This window comes from Melospiza georgiana, chromosome 18 (assembly GCF_028018845.1).
Source record: "Melospiza georgiana isolate bMelGeo1 chromosome 18, bMelGeo1.pri, whole genome shotgun sequence".
Classification (NCBI taxonomy): domain Eukaryota; kingdom Metazoa; phylum Chordata; class Aves; order Passeriformes; family Passerellidae; genus Melospiza; species Melospiza georgiana.
Genome location: NC_080447.1, coordinates 4,537,787 through 4,556,181, shown reverse-complemented (window position 1 = coordinate 4,556,181; position 18,395 = coordinate 4,537,787). Strand labels below are relative to the sequence as shown.

The window sequence follows — 18,395 nt, the reverse complement described above, 5'->3', positions numbered from 1 at the left end:
ATGTGGAATTTTCTGGGATAAAGAACATCCTGGGCTCTCTGCACTGTTCTGTGCCAACTTCTGTCACCACAGCAGGTGACACTGACAGACGAGCTCCCTTTTAGGCTCACTGAGTACTTAATGGGGCTTTTTCCTTATAAAGTTTAGAACAATTAACTTCCCTCCTGACTCACTTCTGTAAGAACAAGAATGAGATCTGTTCTACTGCAGAAATGGGTGATGAAAACAATGAAGGGCACTGACCCAAGCCCTGCTGCTCCAAAGTCCCAGGGAAACTTCAGAGAGTGGAGGAATCCACAGAGGGTCACCCCCTTTATGTGAATCCCAAAGGGGCCAGCAGCTCCAACTTCTGTCTTTTTTTTATATAATTTATATTATTTTAATTAAATTTTGGATAATATCAGAACCTGAAAATTTCTTTTACCACTTTTCTAACTTATGACATTGCTACTATTAACACATTTTGTCATTTTTAAGTGTTTTCCCCAGCACTCTCTGACCACTCAACAATTAAAATAAAGTTTAGCTCCATTTCTCCAAGCTACCAGAAATAAATCCCAACTTTTAAACACACAAACCATAAGGTATTCTTGAAAAACTGAGGCTCCCCCAATTCTTTCCTGACCATTTACTTCCTTCACTACATAAAACTTTTGGTAAGAAAGTAAGATTTCAGTTAACCTAAAAACTTCTTGGCAAGCAACAACAAACAGGGGAACCAGCCCAAAGTACCAGCATGGACTGATTCTCCCAGCCTGAAGGAATTCCTTGCACATCCAGAGCCCTGAAGCAAAGGAAATGCCACACACACATGGAAAGCCAAGCAGAGCAGCCCCAGTGCCACCCTCCAGCACTGAGAGTTGGGTACCTTAATGCCTTTAGTGTCCTCTTCATCAAAGGAGCCAATATCAAAAGCATCTGCTGCATTGACTTCTCCCCGGGGAGGAATCAGGGGGGGAGGGTACTGGAAATTGAAATCAGCATCATTAAAGACAAATTAAGGGTATTATTTAGCTCCATTCTTTGTATTTTTTGCACAGATTACACCTGACTGTGACACAGTGCCCCCCTTGGAATTAAACTTCAGTGCAAAATTGCTGGCACTTCTTTTAATTAGAGCTCCTTCAAAAATCTGGGGATAAAAGTCCCCAGTTTAGAGACAGCAAAGGAAAGGAAACATGCAGTAATTTGAACCTGGAAATGTTATTATTTATTCTTAACAATCAGGAAGATCTGTAGTAATGAATATTCATCAACAACCCTTCCTGTATTTGTGTGAGTGAGCACTTGTGCTGGGCACTGTGACCCTCAAGTTTTCTGCTCAGTACCTGTTTGGGTTTATTTTCCTTTTAGTGCTTTACCAAGTCAGTTAAATTACTGTCGTTATCCTTTACCTTCTGTAAATAGACTTGCTGCCAATCAATGCCTTTGAAGAAAGGATGTTCCTTTACTTCTTGTGCGCTGCAAAACAGAAGTGACTGAAGTCAACAAAGGAAAGGGCTTTTAAAGTGTATTCAAGGAATACAAAGCCCTCAAAGGTCACACTTCTATCACCCAAGAACATCAGAGAAACGCTCTTTTTTGCAAAATAAAATGTAAGAATTCCTCAGTAAACAACAGGAGAGAAGATTTGCAGGTGGAAACACTTGGAATAGTGCTCCAGGGCTGGCAGGCAAGAACTCCTGATGGCACTCCATCATTTCCAACAGCAAACAAAGTTTCTCTGTTGTCAGATGCCAAACATGGACCTGGGTCAGATCCCAAAAATGCTCTGGGTCAGATCCCAAACATGGATCCAGGTCAGATCCCAAAAATGCTCTGGGTCAGATCTCAAACACGGATCTGGGTCAGATCCCAAACACTGTATGTAAATAACCAGATTACTCCACATTATACAAATTTTATAAGAAAATAATCAACTACTCTTGTTATCTCTCAGGGAAAAGCAATCTCAGGTCATTATCAAAGAGGGCTCCAAAACAAAAATCCTCTGAATCTCCCACTGGAATTGGAGCCAGCCCCAGGCTCAGGTGTGACCATCTACCTGTTATCACACATCCCAATGGTTTCTCAACACTTGTTTACTCCTCTCCTTTTCTCTGTCAGTCTCACACTGCCTTTTTAAGCAGGAGATAACAATTTCATGAACAGCTACAGGTGAGCCTGGCAGGAAGCTCAGAATAATCAAGTGACAAAGGCAGCACCAGCAATATTCGCAGCTTTTGCTTGGTGTTTTTGGGATTGTTTTTTGGTTTGTGGTTTGGTTTGTTTTTTTTGTAGTATGCTCCTATCATTACAGATACAATATAAGCAATAAATTTTCCCTATCAGTATGTCTGAGTCAAGTCATATGATTTCATGCCAAAACAGATCAGGCAAAACCAGAAAAACAACCGAGGGATGAGAAGTAGGAACACCACCCAATGCAAGCATGACTGCAGGGAACTCAGGGAAAGGCTTTAAGGACAGAAATTGTCAAAAAAAACATGTCCAAACTGAAGGAATCTGAAATGTAATTCCATGCAGCAGCACTTTGTAATGTTCTCTTTCCAAAATTAAAATCTTCACAACAGGAAGCAGATTTTTACTTGAAATGAATTCACTCATTGACAGAGAAGTGGAAATTTTTCAAGGCAGAGGTCCAAGGAGAAGACAACACCTACCTTCTTCCTTGGCATCCAAGCCTCTTGCTCACATCCCTCTGCAGGAGCCCTTCCAGAAGGGACTTGAGCTCAGGAGAAAAGGAATCCGGGAGCTCCACGTTCTGTGGGGAAAGGAAACACAAAGAGATATTCCATGATGGAAGGGGTGTGCTCTGCTTTCTTGCCCCTGCTGGTGTTTGGAAACAGCTCTCCCATGTGCAGATAGAGAGAGCAGGGGGGACAGTTCCAGTTTTAGGGGAAATGGGAGCTCAGGGAACACGGGAATGTCACTGGGGCCAGCCCTTACCACCGTGAGCGTCATCCGGTCGATCTCGTGCTTATCTTTGGTTTTGTGCTGCCTGAAAGGGCTGTGCCTGTGGAAAGAAGAAAAAAAAATGCTAATAAATAAATGTAAAGCCTCAGCATATCTGGGTATTTCAGCTGTGGCAATACCAGGAGTCAGCGGAGCATCCTGTTAGTCCCATCCTTCCCCCTCATCCCTCCTGTCCTGCAGAGCAATCTGATCCACAGGAAGGTGAGCAGAAAGTTGGGTAATTCTTCAAGAGTGAACTGGCCTTAAAAATGTGCTTCAAATGCCTCACTAATTACATCTTTCTCCCCAAAACCTGAACAGTTTTCAGCTAACAAGAAAACCCTGAGCAGCGATCAGTCCCCCTCATCGCTCCTGCACTGCAGAACAATCTGATCCACCAGAAGGCGAGCAGAAAGTTGGGTAATTCTTCAACAGTGAACTGGCCTTAAAGATGTGCTTCAAATGCCTCACTAATTACATCTTTCTCCCCAAAACCTGAACAGTTTTCAGCTAACAAGGAAACCCTGAGCAGCCATCACCCACAGGGATTTAAATTCGATGATTTCTATAAGGAAGGTGAGCATGAGCCACTGAACTCACCATTCCCCAAAGAGATAAGAGATAACAGATCCCACAGCATCAGCCACTGGGAAGATATCTGATGGTATCTTGGAAATTATCAGCTTCATCCCTTTCCTGCTTTATAATTCTGGCTTGAATTTGAATTTTCCTCTAAGCTATGGAAGACTGTGACCCATTAGAGATTTATCACACAGTCCTCCGTGAAAGAAGCAGTATTGTAGTAAGAGATATTTTGATTATATTTAGGATATATTCCCTGCTTCTTTTCTTTAAAACCTTGAGGGGATGATGTTTTTCACAATCAAAATGTTACTCACTTATCAATTCCATTAATTAGCTATTCTAAAGCATTCTGCCTTACCACATGGCAGAGTGTACCAGCATGTTTCAACTGGAGACCTGCTACTCCCAAGTTATTTTCCTTTTATTCTCAAAAATGTTCTGATTGATGAATGCAATGGATGGACCAGGACTTCAATTTTTCTCTTTTCAACATGACAGGTAAATGGTTCCCACACAGCCTCATGTACTCTGACAAGAAGCCTCTGAGTAGATCAGGGAAGAAAATGATTCACTGGCGACTTATGGGCAGATTCTGTGCCAGACTAAATTTACCAAATACCAAGAAATGGCACCATGTGCCCAGCCCTTGTTTTGGGATGTGCTTAATTGGTTTCAGAACAGATGAGGAATGAGAGTTCACTGTGAATAATGCTCTGGCTTCTGGCTGAGCACTGATACCACCCTGAACATCTCTGCCAGGGACAATCACAGCCCAAAGACTGGCAATTTAAACACCACTTCTTTCTTTATTTGCACCCTTACATGGTCTGCTTTGTGCACAATTAATGTTAAATTGATACAGCTCTAGAGTTCAATTCACAAGTCACACATTGACCTTCCTTTGTGCAGTGTCTGCATGGAGATAAAAGCTGATAATTAATTATGTGAGGGCATAGGATGACCTAATGATCAATTTTTACAGAGAAGCACTGTGAAAAGCTTCAGATTTCTCCTGGTTTGCCATTAACACTGAGGATGCCATTTTCTACAAGCACTTGCCCATCAGTGCTCAGATAAATCCCATGGCATTAATCTATTCTAAGTTTAATGAGCTGACAAAGCTGTAATTATTGTGTACCTTTGGACACTGGTTAGGTAACAGGCCAGATTCAGCAAATGGAAGGACCCACACCTTGTACCTGGCCCAAACCCTGCAGGAGGGAAGGCTGAGCAGCACCCAAAGAGGGACCAGTGCAGCCAAGAGCTTCTCCACAACACCAGGTCTCAACACAAAGCCCATGATTTAACACGGCTGGCTGACAGCACTCCAAGGAGCAACATCTCAACATTTAAAACTCCCAGAGAGAAGCAAACTGCTGGTCTGCAGCACTTCAGAGAGCAGACAGAAGTGTCTTCCTCATTTCCCACACCAGCAGCTACTACAGGATGCTTGGGTTGGGTTTGGTTTGGAAGAAAAAGCCTGGTTTGTCACACGTGGGGCAGCACTGAGGGATCACTTCAGCCAACCTGTGACACACCACGTCCTGCTGTTCCAAGGGACACCCACAGAGGCCCCCCAGGCCCCCACAGGCAAGGCAGGAGCCCCACTCACCCCCTCAGCAGCTTGAAGAGCATGCAGCCCAGGGAGAACCAGTCAGCACTGCTGTCGTAGGCTGTGCCCTTCTGCAGCACCTCCGGGGCCATGTACCCGTGGGTTCCTCTGCAGAGCACAACAGCACAAAGCATTCATTACATCCAACATTATCACTGGGGAAAAAATCATTGAAAATCAGTATTCTCCCAATAAGACAGCCCAGTTTGGAAAGAATTCATTTTGACCATTTTATTTTGTTTCCAATGGGTTTTTTGTGTCACCTGTGTGAGCACAGGACACTCCTGAAGTCACCACAAGAAGTAGCCACCAGGTATTGCTTTTACCCTTGACATGTTCAAAACATGTGGACTTTTTTCAAGAAGCTACTGATTTGTAAATCTCTTAAGGTGTGACAGGCTGGAGTTTCCCTTTCTGCATAAATTCCAAGACTAAATCAGGTCAATTGAGGAGCTAAGAATGAAACGTGCCAGGTAAGATGTGAATCCACACCCAACTCCAGGAATTCAGATCCCAGTTAAATCCTGATGGTGAGAGGCAGAAAGGAACAAAATTTGCCTCCAGATCCATGAAGATCCAGAAAGAGAAAGACACAATAAATCCAGGATTTTATTCAGTTTGGGAATATTTAAGTACCAGGTTGGGACAATTAAAGCAATCTGGTACTTTAACTCAGTCAGGTTCTTCTCTGAGCAGTGAATCATCCTGAAATAATGTGTCATCTCCCAGCCATGCCTACACATCAGCTGCTACAACTGTGCAGGAAAACAGGGACAGGAGCCCAAAAAACCTCATTAGAGCCACCAGCTCAGCAAGCCTGGGCCACACAAGTGTCATTCCTCCCCTTGAGGCAAAGCTAAGTTATAAAGACAAATTCAGGATGGATTTAGCACTACCTGGATGTGCAGCTCCCAGACAGAATACTTACACACTGGCATGTGGCTTCTTCTTGGAAAAGTCACAGGCCAGCCCAAGGTCTGATATCCTCACGTGCCCATGTTCATCCAGCAGGATATTTGCAGGCTGGAAACCAAGAGAAGGAGGTGAGTGCTTGGTATTCCCCAGCTGACAACTGCAAACTCTCACAGCACAGCAACTCAAACATCAATACTCCCTGGTAATTGGTAATTGCCTTCTTTTATTTAACATCAATATCTACCAGGCACTTCCTAGATAAAAAATCCACCTTCTCACAGAGCACTACCATCAACTCCACAGGTTATGAAATACTGAACAACAGAAGGGAATAACCAGGCAAGGTTTGAACACAAAGCAGGTAATAAATGTATAATCCATTCTGGCCTCAAGTTGTTTTTGGTTTCTTCACAGCAGGGTTTGTGTGTGGCTCTCACACCTTTTATTCTCAGTCTCTGGGCAGATTTTCATCCCCTTGTGCCGCCACTTGGTCCAGGGACTCTTCTCTGGGACCTGTCCTCAATTTCCCAAATATCAGTGAAACCCCCCAGCCCCTCTCCTGCTGTTGTCTCCCATCACACACACAAATATAGAAATACGGTAAATTATTACAGTAAATACAGTAAATTATCCTCTAAATCATTCTCCCATCAGGGAGATCAGTAACATCTCACAGGATTTACTGTGACCCCCAGGAAGCCTCTCCCAGGCTGGTTAAACTGGATAATGGCACAGATTAGAAGGACTTTGAAAACTCAGTACAAAAATCTGGCAGATAAAGAAATAATCCTGCCAAGGAAAGGCTTCAGGAAGGGTAATCCATGGGAGTTTTCTGAGGGGCTGTGTGGATTCTGTGTGGATTCAGGCACCCACCAAGCATTACCTTCAGGTCTCTGTACACCACGAAGCGATTGTGCATGTGCTCTAAGCCCAGGATGATTTCAGTAGCATAAAACCTCATCTCTTTTTCAGAAAACACTCCGTGCTGGGAGAGGTGGTAGTGCAAATCTCCTCCTGAAATGAGAATTGAGATGTAATTAAGTGAACAGTAAAACCTTACCCTGCAGGCAGACAGGGTGACACTGTGGGGGAACAGCTCAGCTTTTGTAGGTTCTTATTACCTGGAGATCACACAGCCCCACCCTCTGCAAATCTGTGTGGTGACAAAACAGCTGAGAAAGTTCATACAGAGATTTGATCAGTCTGAAACTCCATTTTAAAATGCATTTATTTCATAAACATTTGCATTCAGTGACTAATCCAGCAGAGGATTTCCACATAGGCAAAGGCTGTACCACACATGGGTTTGTGGAGAGCAGAATAAATAGAGCAGCCCAGGCTTGAGGGACCAACCATCTCAGCAATCCTCCTGCCAAAATTTTTGTAACATCACCATCATCATCATCATCTGAACAAGCCTTGCTTACCATTCATGAGGTCCAGAATGAAGCAGAGCTTGTCAGGGGTGTGGAAGGCATAGGTCATACAGACTATAAAAGGACAGTCCTGCAAGGCAAGAGCAAAGAGGTTCACCCTGGGCAAAAAGCAAAGTGTGGCTTAGGGAAGCTAAAAATACAGCTGGTATTTTTCCTGTGCCATTTGCCAGTATTCCCAAGTTCTCCTCTGAAATTCAGCTTCATTGGTAATCCCTGTCCCCTTGTGAGGGCCCTGCTCGAGTGACAGTGAAGGTGTTTGGCCCCCCAGCAGCATTTCCAACAGAGGATTGAAGGAATGTGAACACACCAGGCAGGAGCTGGGATTCTGGAGCATTACAATGTTCAGGAAGCAGCTACAGCAACATCCAGATCCTGCAAAACCCACACCACAAGGGCTGTGGGAGCAGGTTTAGGAGGTCAGAGCAGCCAGGTGGGTTACACCTCACCTCTTAATGCACCTGAACCCCAATTCACCCCATGTTTAAGACAAGCAGCCATAAAAAATTCCACTGGAAAAACACATCTTTGTTCCTAAAGTCTGCTCATGTGCTGGTACCTCCATGGCACACACTCAAACCCCAAGGCAGCAGCTGGCAGACCTTCCTCTGCACCAAACCTGGATACAAGGCTAATTCAGAAATATGGAATTGCTGAGGTTGGAAAACCCCTCTGAGACTGAGGGATTCAGCCAAGGCCACCACTAACCCATGTCCCCAAGTGCCACATCTGTGGCATTCACATTCTCTGAAAAAATTCCTTCGCCCAGGATTTTTCTCCTGGGAAGCTGAGAGGCAGCAAGAGAGGCCTCAGAGAAAAGGGAATCAATTCTTTTCTCATTTGTTTCTCCTCTGTGGTGCTCATATGGAATGTGTTTGGAGATTGTTTACCCACAGGTGATTGTTCCATTGGATTCTGCTGGGAGTTGTTTTCACTCTTTGGCCAATTGGGGCCAAGCTGTGTTGGGACTCTGGAATGTCTCACCAGTTTTCATTATTATCTTTTTAGCATTCTGTAAGTATCCTTTCTGTATTCTTTAGTATAGTTTAGCATTCTTTATTATAATATAGAATAATAAAATAAAAAATCAGCCTTCTGAGAACACGGAGTCAGATGCATCATTCTCTCCCCTGGTGGGTGGACCTGCATTTACAACACCACATCCACACATCTGTTAAATCCCTCCTGGGATTTGACTCCATCACTGCTCTGGGCAGCTGTGCCAGGGCTGGAGAACCCTTTCCATGAAGAATGGAGCTGCTCTGGCCATACCATTGCTGATAAAAGCCAGGAGGCCCTTGGCTAATGACCAGGGGGTGGCTGTCACCTCCTCAACTTCTTCTCCATATGGGATGGAACCATGGAATGCTTTGGCTTGGGAGGGACCTTAAAGCTCATCTCATCTCATCCCAAGCCCCTGCCATGGGCAGGGACACCAAACCAGGGCTTTTTGGTGGGTCTGCAACGATCCCTTTGGGAATGGCTGTGCTGCCTCATCCCACATCTGATCCCAAAGGCAGAGCAGCCCAGGACCCTGCAGGAAGCAGAGCCTCCAACGTGACTCCAACAATGCCCTGGAGCTGCAGGATGGAGCAGGGAAAGCTCTGGGAATCTCTGACAGGAACTTGCTCCCTTCCCAATTTAGAAACAGCAAAACACGGCGGCCTTGGGCAGAGAGGAAAGGGAGGGACAGGGACACTTCAGAGCCCCTCCTTCCTTCCATGGGAATGAAAAGGTTTATTTATATTTCTAAAACTTTATAAATTTCTAAATCTTATAAATATTTACATTTATAAATATTTTTATATCTTTATATATATAATTTATATTTCAGGGATCCCCACAGTGCCAGGGTATTTTATTTGCAGGGTGTCCTGATGAAGGAAGGAATGATGAATCTGACTTCATGTTCTCAGAAAGCTAATTTATTATTTTATATAATAATTAATAAAATTATTATCAATTAAAATAAATTAAATTAATTAAAATTAATTAAATATCTATTTATTATATATTATATTAAAGAATGCTAAACTATACTACACTAAAGAACACAGAAAGGATACTTACTGAATATTAAAAACATAATAATGAAAAACTCATTACTCTCTCCAGAGTTCAGACACAGCTTGGCCCCAATTGGCCAAAGAGTAATAACAACTCACATCAGAAACTAATGAAAGAATCACCTGTTGGTAAACAACCTCCAAACACATTCCAGACATGTAAAACATGGAAGAATCAAATGAGATAATATTTGTTTCCCTTTTCTCTGAGGCTTTTCAGCTTCCCAGGAGAAAAATCCTGGGCAAAGGGATTTTTGAGAAAATGTGAATGCCACACCAGGGTACATCCTGCTCCTCTCCAGCCCAACTGCACTTTGTGTTTTGCTCCCCCCAAATGGGAGGAATGAGTGTGAAACACCTGCACAACATCCAGGAAAAAAAGACAAATTCCTAAATATAAAATGCAAATTTTAAAAATTTGTAATTTTTTTTTCCTAAAAATAAGGAGGCTGATGTGGTGTCTAACACAAGATACCACCTCTGGTTATGAAGTCAGTGTTGGGGATTATTGGAGCTGCCACTTAACTTCACAACAGCAGCTTTAGCAGAATTATTAACTTAATTTCCTGCACTGACTGGGTAATTCAGAAGTGTCCCCAAGCAGGGCTCCTAAAATTTCAAAGCAATCTAATTACCCAGAAGGATTTAGTGGTAGAATTTAAACTCCACACATAGACAAATAAAAAAGTTTTTCTACACCAGAACATAGCTTGCTTATATTTTTATGGATTTTAAAAATAGAAGTTATCTGGAAGTGTAAATGTGATGCATAACTCTTTTTTTTGTGCAAGCATTCCTAATTTCATCACTACCCTCTCCTTGCTTAACAGAGAGAAAAACTGTACTGCAGTATTTTCCTGACACAAAAACCCCAGCAAAAGAGTATTCTACAGTATTAAAATAAAAAAAAAACACCCTACAGTTATTTTTTAAAGAACACATAAAGCAATAAAACCAATTTCCCAGGAGAGCAATTCTTCATTGCAGTCAACTTTCTGCTCTGATGAAAATAAGCAACATTATGACATTAATGTGTGAATTAAGACCAGTTTGGAAAGAGTTCCTTACATCCAAACAATCTTGGATTGAGTCCAGAGAACTGCTGAAGTCAAATTTGTGGCAATAAATCAAGTGGAAGGAAAAAAAAATTAGAGCAACCAAAAAAATAAAAGTAGAAATGTGATATTTTAAAGACACTATCACACTAAAAAGTGCTCTAGGAGGAAACCTTTGGGTTTAACTCTTCCCTGAAAGCCAAGCACTAGGCTTTGGGGCACAAAGTGACAGCAAACAGGAGACAAGAGTGGCAGAGCACAGAGCAGCTGTGTCCCAGTTTAACTGGAGGGCAGCTCTGCCCTGACATGTCACTGCTTGAAACACATGAAAACCAACCAAGTACCTGTTCTGCTCCAAAAAACCAGATTATTGCTCTCCTGCGGTGTCCTTCCAGGGCCCTCCAGCTGAGGATATTCTGGGACTGTATTTATCATCCCTTGGAGGAAATTCTGAATGCAGCCATCAGTAAAATCATCTCAAAAAGATTTGGGTAAGGGCAGCTGTAACTGCTGAGGTTTTTTTGGAAAGAAAAAACTGGGAGCCACACAAGAGAGGAGGCACAGCCCTGCACAGCCCCAGGCTTGCAACACAGATGGAATGATCCCCTCCTACCCTCAGGAAAAGATTAATGGAAGATTAATCTTTTCCTGATTGATAATCATTCCTTCCACCAGCACCTTGGTTTCACAGGGTCCATCACCACTTTGGTGATTTCCATGTTCCAGTTTTTCAATAAAATCAGGCAAATATTGGCTACTACAGAAATGAAGTAAGTTTTTCTTTTTAACAGAAAGTAAAATCTTTTCCCTACTCTGTGACCTTCCAAGGATTTCACAATTTCACAATGCCTTTCCAGCCTACAGGGCTCTGTGGGAGGGGAAGATGGGGCCTGTGTCTTGCAGAAGAGGAAACCCAAAGCTCAGTGACAGTTTGTCCCCGTTACACCACAGTGACACAGCACTGGCACCAAGGGACACTGAGCCCTGCAGAGCCCAGCTTGGTGCCACCAGGGCCATCCAAGAGGCTCCAGATGCTCTGCAGAGGTGCCTGTTGTACTCCTGAACCCACTGGAAATGGAAAGCTGCTCTCACCACACAGCCATGGCAGCTCCCTGCTCCAGGAGTGCTGGGGGGAATGCCAGAGCTTGAGGTGGATGAACAGAGCTGATTACACAACCAGCTGTGTCATCTGCACAGCTGTTATTGTGCATTCTGCAGAGACATCTGGACTCCCAGTTAAATGACTAATTGTGCTGTGATGGATTTCCCAGCTCCACTCTGCTCTGGGCAGTGCAGAACTGTCCCTGGGCACACAGCATGAGCCACTGCGGCCTCCCAGCTTCTGTTCAGGGACTGAAGGAATTCTCTTATTCCACCACCTTCAAACTCATCTCATCCTGCACATTCCAAGCCTCTCCTGTACCTGACCTGAATGAGCAGCACTTTGTACAAAACCTCTCTTCAAAGTCCTTCAGATTTCTGAGAGTCTGAAAGAAATGTCACTGTAATGAGCTGATAATCCTTAACAAAAGAAACAAATGTTTCCTCCTGCTGCTGCCCCTGCTTAAAGCCTCATTGTGTGCTGGCCTGGGAGAAAACTGCCTCCACCAGCAGCTTCTCATCTGTTTTCTCTTGGAAGCTCTAGACATGCAAATTCACATCCAGTGCTGGAGCCACAGGATCACAAATTAAAGTTAATGGGACAATTATTACTCATTTGCCTCTATTTCTTGTCTAGTCCCTGCTACAGACCCACTCCCCACTGGTTTTCAGGAATCCTGACACACGTGGACAAACCACAACTTATCTCTGGTGAAAACAGGTAACTTGATAAAAAAGGGATGAACCCCAGATCCCAGAATGGTTTGGGTTGGAAGGGACCTTCAAGTTCATCCAGTTCCACCCCAGCAAGGCAGGGACACCTTCCACTGTCCCAGGGTGCTCCAAGCCCTGTCTAACCTTGGACACTTCCAGGGATGGGGCACCCTGGGAATAATTCCCCCCTCACTGGGAATAATTCCTTCCTAATATCCCGTCTAACCCTGGCAGTGGGAAGCCAATCTCCCTTGTCCCTTTCTAGCTCTCCTGGAGCCCCTTTAGGCACTGGAAGCTCTCCTTGGCTTAGTGGTGGCCATGGCAGAGTGGGGACAATGCCTGGATTTGAGCATCTCCAAAGTGTGTCCCACAGAGAAGATGCCCTGGGCACAGCCCTGGTGCCACACAACAAAGTTTGCTCTGTGCCATGCAGGGAATGCTGCTCTTGGCACAGCTCTGCTACAAAACCACACTCAATTCCTCCTCATCCTCATCCCTCCTGTCACAGACACATTTTATGGAAAATCCTTTCCTTAGGATTTTTCCTCCTGAGAAGCTGAGAGGCATCAAGAACAAAATGCAAACAATGGTTATCTGCTGCTGTGGAATGCAACAGGTGCATCTGGGATTGGTCTCATGTGGTTGTTTCTAATTAATGGCCAATCACAGACAGAGAGTCTGAGCCACAAACCTTTGTTATTCATTCTTTCTTTTTCTATTCTTAGCCAGCCTTCTGATGAAATTCTTTCTTCTATTCTTTTAGTATAGTTTTAATATAATACATATCATAATACATAATATTATGATATATATTATAATAAATTATATAATAATAATAAATATTATTATAAATATATTAAAATAATACAGAAATATATAGAAATAATATTATACTATTATAGTATTCATGTTATAATATTATATATAATTATATGTTATTATATTATTATAATATTAATATTATTAATTATTAAATTATAATATAATATTATAATATAATAAATCAAGCCTTCTGAAACATGGAATCAACATTCTCATCTCTTCCCTCATCCTCAGACCCCCGTGAACACCGTCACACCTCCCATATCTGTGGGCACAGGGGCTGTGCCCCCACACTCAGTGTTTAATTCATGCAGCACAAGGTGAGGGAAGTGAACCTTCCTGCCAGCATCACCTGTAGCCATGGCAACCACGGTGTCACTGCAGGGAGGGCAGAGCCACCTCCCATCCTGCCTGCATCCTCTGAGCCCAACACAGCTCAGCCACCAGGCAGTGACCCCAGGGAGCCAACCCCAGGCAGGTGATGGCTTTTTGCACACACCAGGGATGGTTTCAACTTTAAATTTTAATTTATCGCATTTTAATCCAATTTATAAATAGAACAGATGGCTTGGAATATACCTTGACTCAGCTACAGTACACAGGAAACAAAAAAAAAAAATTGGATATCAGAGTAACAGGAAAGGGAAGATGAACTGGAGTTTTGTATGCAGGAGCACTTTAGGTCCCACCAAACTACACAAAAAAAAAGTAATCTTTTTTACAAGCCAGAATCGTGTTTTGGAAAAGTTTCAAAGAAAAATACTTTAAAAAGGATATTTAAAACGTCAGGAAAGTGGGAGGATGAATTACCTCAGAAATGGGCACCCCCTCAAGCCTCTGCAGCAAAGATGCTCATTCTGTAGGACCCAAACTGATCAAGCACGTTTGGTTTTCCCTTCTCATTTCAGACACACTGCAAGAATCAGGGGGAGGCTCCAGTGGGGGTTAATTTTTGCATGTCACACAAGGGAATTGATGGAATATGCATTATATGTAACAGCTTTTACATTATATGGAAGGAAGAAGGAATAACATAGTGATACTTACTCCTGTACTGACAAGAGACAGCATAATTCTTTCATTTAAGGCTAATGTTTCTCCTTGCTTCATCTTGATTCTCTTCTTATCTAAACATTTCATTGCATACCTGAAAAAAAAAAAAAACATTCAGAAAAAGCAGCAAAAATTTCCTCCTTCAGGACTATTCACTGGCAGCCAGGCCATGCACATTTACAGGATCCTGTAAGCAAGACTTCAACCCAGGACTAAAAAAACATCATTTCACTAAAACTAAAAACCTCCAAATTCTCCCAGAATTAACACATTTCCAGCAGAAGCCTCCTGACAGAGAAATGTGCTTTAACAAATAACTCCATGTCCAAACCATCGCAGTGAGATAGGAATTACACAACACATATTCATCTTCTCATACCTACAAGCAAGGATCTGCCTTAGGAATTAAATAACAGAAACTCTGTTATGGTACCATTTAATTCCAACAGTTTTCAACTCTATCAGGAAAGCAATATCTTGAACACATGCTGAGTTTTATAAATTTTTTTTTCCCTTAATTTTCTTTCTACTCAGAAAAAGTCAGATACACACAAGAAAGCTTTTTTAGTCTTCTACCATCTGTGCTACACAAATTAATAAAATTTTGCTCACAAAGGATGTTACCCTAACAACCACCAACCACAGGAGGATATGATCCAGGCTGGGTATTTTTCCAAGCTGTTGGTGAGTTCATTAATAGATATCAGTGAGAAACACATGTGTGCTCCTCCACAGAAGACTCCTAGACATGGGCACTCATGGATTTTTAGGAAATTACCACATTACAGCAGTGTTTCAATGCCCATCCCCATCCAGCCCCAGGGCTTCAGCTTTTGGGAGCTCCAGCTCCCAAAAACAGCCACGTCATTCCTGACATCAATGTGCTGGGAGTGGGGGAGTGAGGGTGAATTTTAAGTTTGCAGACTGGGAATATATTCATGTGTTCCTGCTGAGGAGTCTGTGAAGGGTGAGTAAAAATAACCCCTGACCCTGCCCTGACCAGAGAGAGGCACTGGGGGTGTTCAAGGCTGATGGAAATCACAGAATGGTCTGGGTGGGAAGAGACCTTAAATCCATGGGCAGGGACACCTTCCACCATCCCAGGCTGCTCCAAACCCCATCCAACCTGGCCTTGGGCACTCCCAGCGATGGGGCAGCCACAGCTGCTCTGGGATTCTGTCCCAAATCAAGTCTGCAGCTCTAAGTGCAGCAGAGGCAGCCTGGAGGGGATGGGAGCTGGGTTAGGGATTGTGGTGGTGTTCACAGGGGTTTTAAGTTGAGAGAAGAGATGAGGATCTGACTCCATGTTTCAGAAGACTTGATTTATTATCTTATGATATATATTATATTAAAACTATTCTAAAATAATAGAAGAAAGGATTTCATCAGAAGGCTGGCTAAGAATAAAAGAAGGAAGAATGATAACAAAGGTTTGTGGCTCGGCTCTGTCCAAGCCAGCTCACCGTGACTGGCCATTAATTAGAAACAACCACATGAGACCAATCACAGATGCACCTGTTGCATTCCACAGCAGCAGATAACCATTGTTTACATTTTGTTCCTGAGGCCTCTCAGCTTCTTAGGATGAAAAATCCTAAGGAAAGGATTTTCCATAAAAGATGTCTGTAACAAGGGATGGGCACTCAGGTTTGCATCAAGAACTAAACTAAACCTCTACCCAGAAGCTGAACCTCATCTTAAGTTTTGCTTCAAATTGGAAAAAGAAGGTTGGTTTTCCCACATTTTGCTTCCCTTTGCTCTATTTATATCTAATAAAACCTGTCCTTTGCTTCACTTTTCCTGCCCTTCTCACTTCCCAGGGGTTTATCCACCTCCTGCCAGAGCCCAGCTCAGACACTCAGACATGGAGATGGCTGGGACTCTGAGAACTGCCTGCTGAGCCTGCCCCAAGCTAAATAAAATGTTTATTTTTGTACATGGACAACTGAATGAACTGTACATGGACAAAAAGTACCAAAGCAAGAATAAAGCCAGCGTTGTTAGTAAGAGTATTAATATAAATACTTGAAGTCACTGCAGAAATACTGAATGTAATAATAGCAACATTAAGATGTCTTCCACTTGTTAAGAGTCAGAAGTTTATTATTATCAAGGATGTCAGGCACACATAAATGCAAGAGGAGTCAGACATCTGCCCTGCTCACTTGGAGGGGAAACATTTAAGGATGGGCTGTGGACTGAAATTGTAGAAGAAAAGCAAGATGAAAGGCTGAGGTGTAAATAAAGAAATGTTCAAAATATTGAGAACACATCTGCATCTTCCACTGGTTTTGACAGGACATTTCCATGTCCCCAGGAGCTGAACAGGATCCACTGAGCCTGCAGTAAGCCAGGAACCAGAATTCTGAGGATAAAACTTCATCACAAAGAACTTTACAGCAATGTGATGCTGCTTCCCAGTGATTTCCTAAGAAATGATTGGAAGGATTTCCTCACTACTCCAGAGTTTACAATCACCTCTGCCACAGAGTGGGTGATACTCACATTTTTCCAGTGTCCGCTTTTCTGCAGCCATACACTTCACCAAATCCCCCTCTTCCTATTATTCTATGTACACTAAAATCATTCATGGTCAGCTGCAAGTGGAAACAGAAACAACAAAACAAAACCTTCATTTTTCCAGCATTAAAAAAACCTTTATGTGAAAACATCTAAATGATCCATGAATGTGTTGAGATCCTCAACTGTAATTCAACAGCATTCACTGTGTTGGAAAAGGAGCCCCTCATTGTTGATATTTCCATGTACTTGGAAGCACTACAGTGTGAAGTGGCACCAAGGGGAATGAGGCTGCTGCTCCCAAAATCTGCCAGCCTCACTCAGGGCTATTTTTGCAGCCCAAGTTGTCACACACAAGTGCAGAGGGACAAAAGCTGAGGCCAAGGGAAGGGTGCTGGGATCGCAGACTGGAGTGGGGAAGGGAGGTGGACAGGGATTGGGGCTGGTAAAGAGCAGAAATTCTGGCACTTCAACTCTTTCAGCCATTAAAAAAATCAAAATTCCATTAGCTGAGGAAGGCAGAGGGGACGTCCAGACAGGAATCATCAGGGCTGTGCCTAAGAATAGCAGAGCAGTGACATCCACCACCCTCCTTAATGAGGCCTTTGCAGAGCAGGATTCAAAACTGAACATTCTCTTTCCTGTATCAGCCTCTGACAAGATAAATATACTTGTGAGTACTTACATGAATATTTAGCTCTACATTTTTCCATTGACAAAACCTAGTAAACTTGTCACTGCAAAAGAAAAAAAAAAAGAAAAGTTTAAAAGTTGTCTGAGACTATTGTGTAGAGTATTACAGGAAATGTCAAGACTCTGATATTTAAAATCTAGTCTGAGCTAGGGCGTGGGGTGGTATTTAATAAATGACAGCCTTCCTTTCACCAACTGTAATCTTACCCCCACCAAGAAAAACAATTCCTAGGCAGAGCACACTCCATGTTCTACATCCTTGGGAGAGAAAGAGAGCAGATAACCTTGTCCCTGCAAGTGCTCACTGTGTCCCCACAGCTCTCTTGCACGGTTTTCAATCATTCCAAGATGGTTTTCAATTTTTAAACAACCGTGAGGAACTAACAAACATTTAAATTACATCAAGAGGAAGATAATTATAAAAAAAAAAAAACACAGGCAGCTCGATTTATGTTAATGAACCTCCCTATACTCCAAGGAACATTTTAAAACTCATTTTATCTTAAAATAGGGAAGACATCAGCAATACCACAGGCTTTGGGAAAAAATATAATAAAATAGTTGCTTATTCCTACATGAATAATTAAGTATTTATTTTCAAAGTAAGAAAATAACAGCTTCATGGAGGCATTTTTATAATTATCACAGAATGGCATCAAACCAGTTTAGAAAATGGATTTGGGGGTTGCTGGTGGCAGCTGAGCTTTCCTGAGCCACACACAGGAGCAGGAAAGGGCTGCTCTGCTGAGCCAAACTTGTGCCTTCAATTCTTCATTACACAGAACATCCCCAAAACCCCAGTTCTGCCTTTTCTCAGCCCAAACTCCAACCTCTGTGTGGCCTGACTAAGAAATCCCCGAGCTTTCCAGCT

General features: G+C 42.8%; 1 protein-coding gene across 1 annotated transcript in view; it reads right to left on the bottom strand.

Annotated features, from left to right (window-relative positions):
* The window catches only part of GRK3 (G protein-coupled receptor kinase 3), a 61,434-nt gene that overhangs the window by 11,096 nt on the left and 31,943 nt on the right, over window positions 1-18,395 (bottom strand). Inside the window, exons 7-17 of the mRNA XM_058036803.1 lie at window positions 17,517-17,568; window positions 16,817-16,908; window positions 14,306-14,405; window positions 7,495-7,573; window positions 6,951-7,081; window positions 6,081-6,175; window positions 5,153-5,260; window positions 2,950-3,016; window positions 2,664-2,764; window positions 1,395-1,461; window positions 869-964 (exon numbers count right to left, since the gene is read on the bottom strand). Of these exons, the coding sequence (XP_057892786.1) occupies window positions 869-964; window positions 1,395-1,461; window positions 2,664-2,764; window positions 2,950-3,016; window positions 5,153-5,260; window positions 6,081-6,175; window positions 6,951-7,081; window positions 7,495-7,573; window positions 14,306-14,405; window positions 16,817-16,908; window positions 17,517-17,568 (988 nt within the window). The remainder of the gene's footprint in view (window positions 1-868; window positions 965-1,394; window positions 1,462-2,663; window positions 2,765-2,949; window positions 3,017-5,152; window positions 5,261-6,080; window positions 6,176-6,950; window positions 7,082-7,494; window positions 7,574-14,305; window positions 14,406-16,816; window positions 16,909-17,516; window positions 17,569-18,395) is intronic.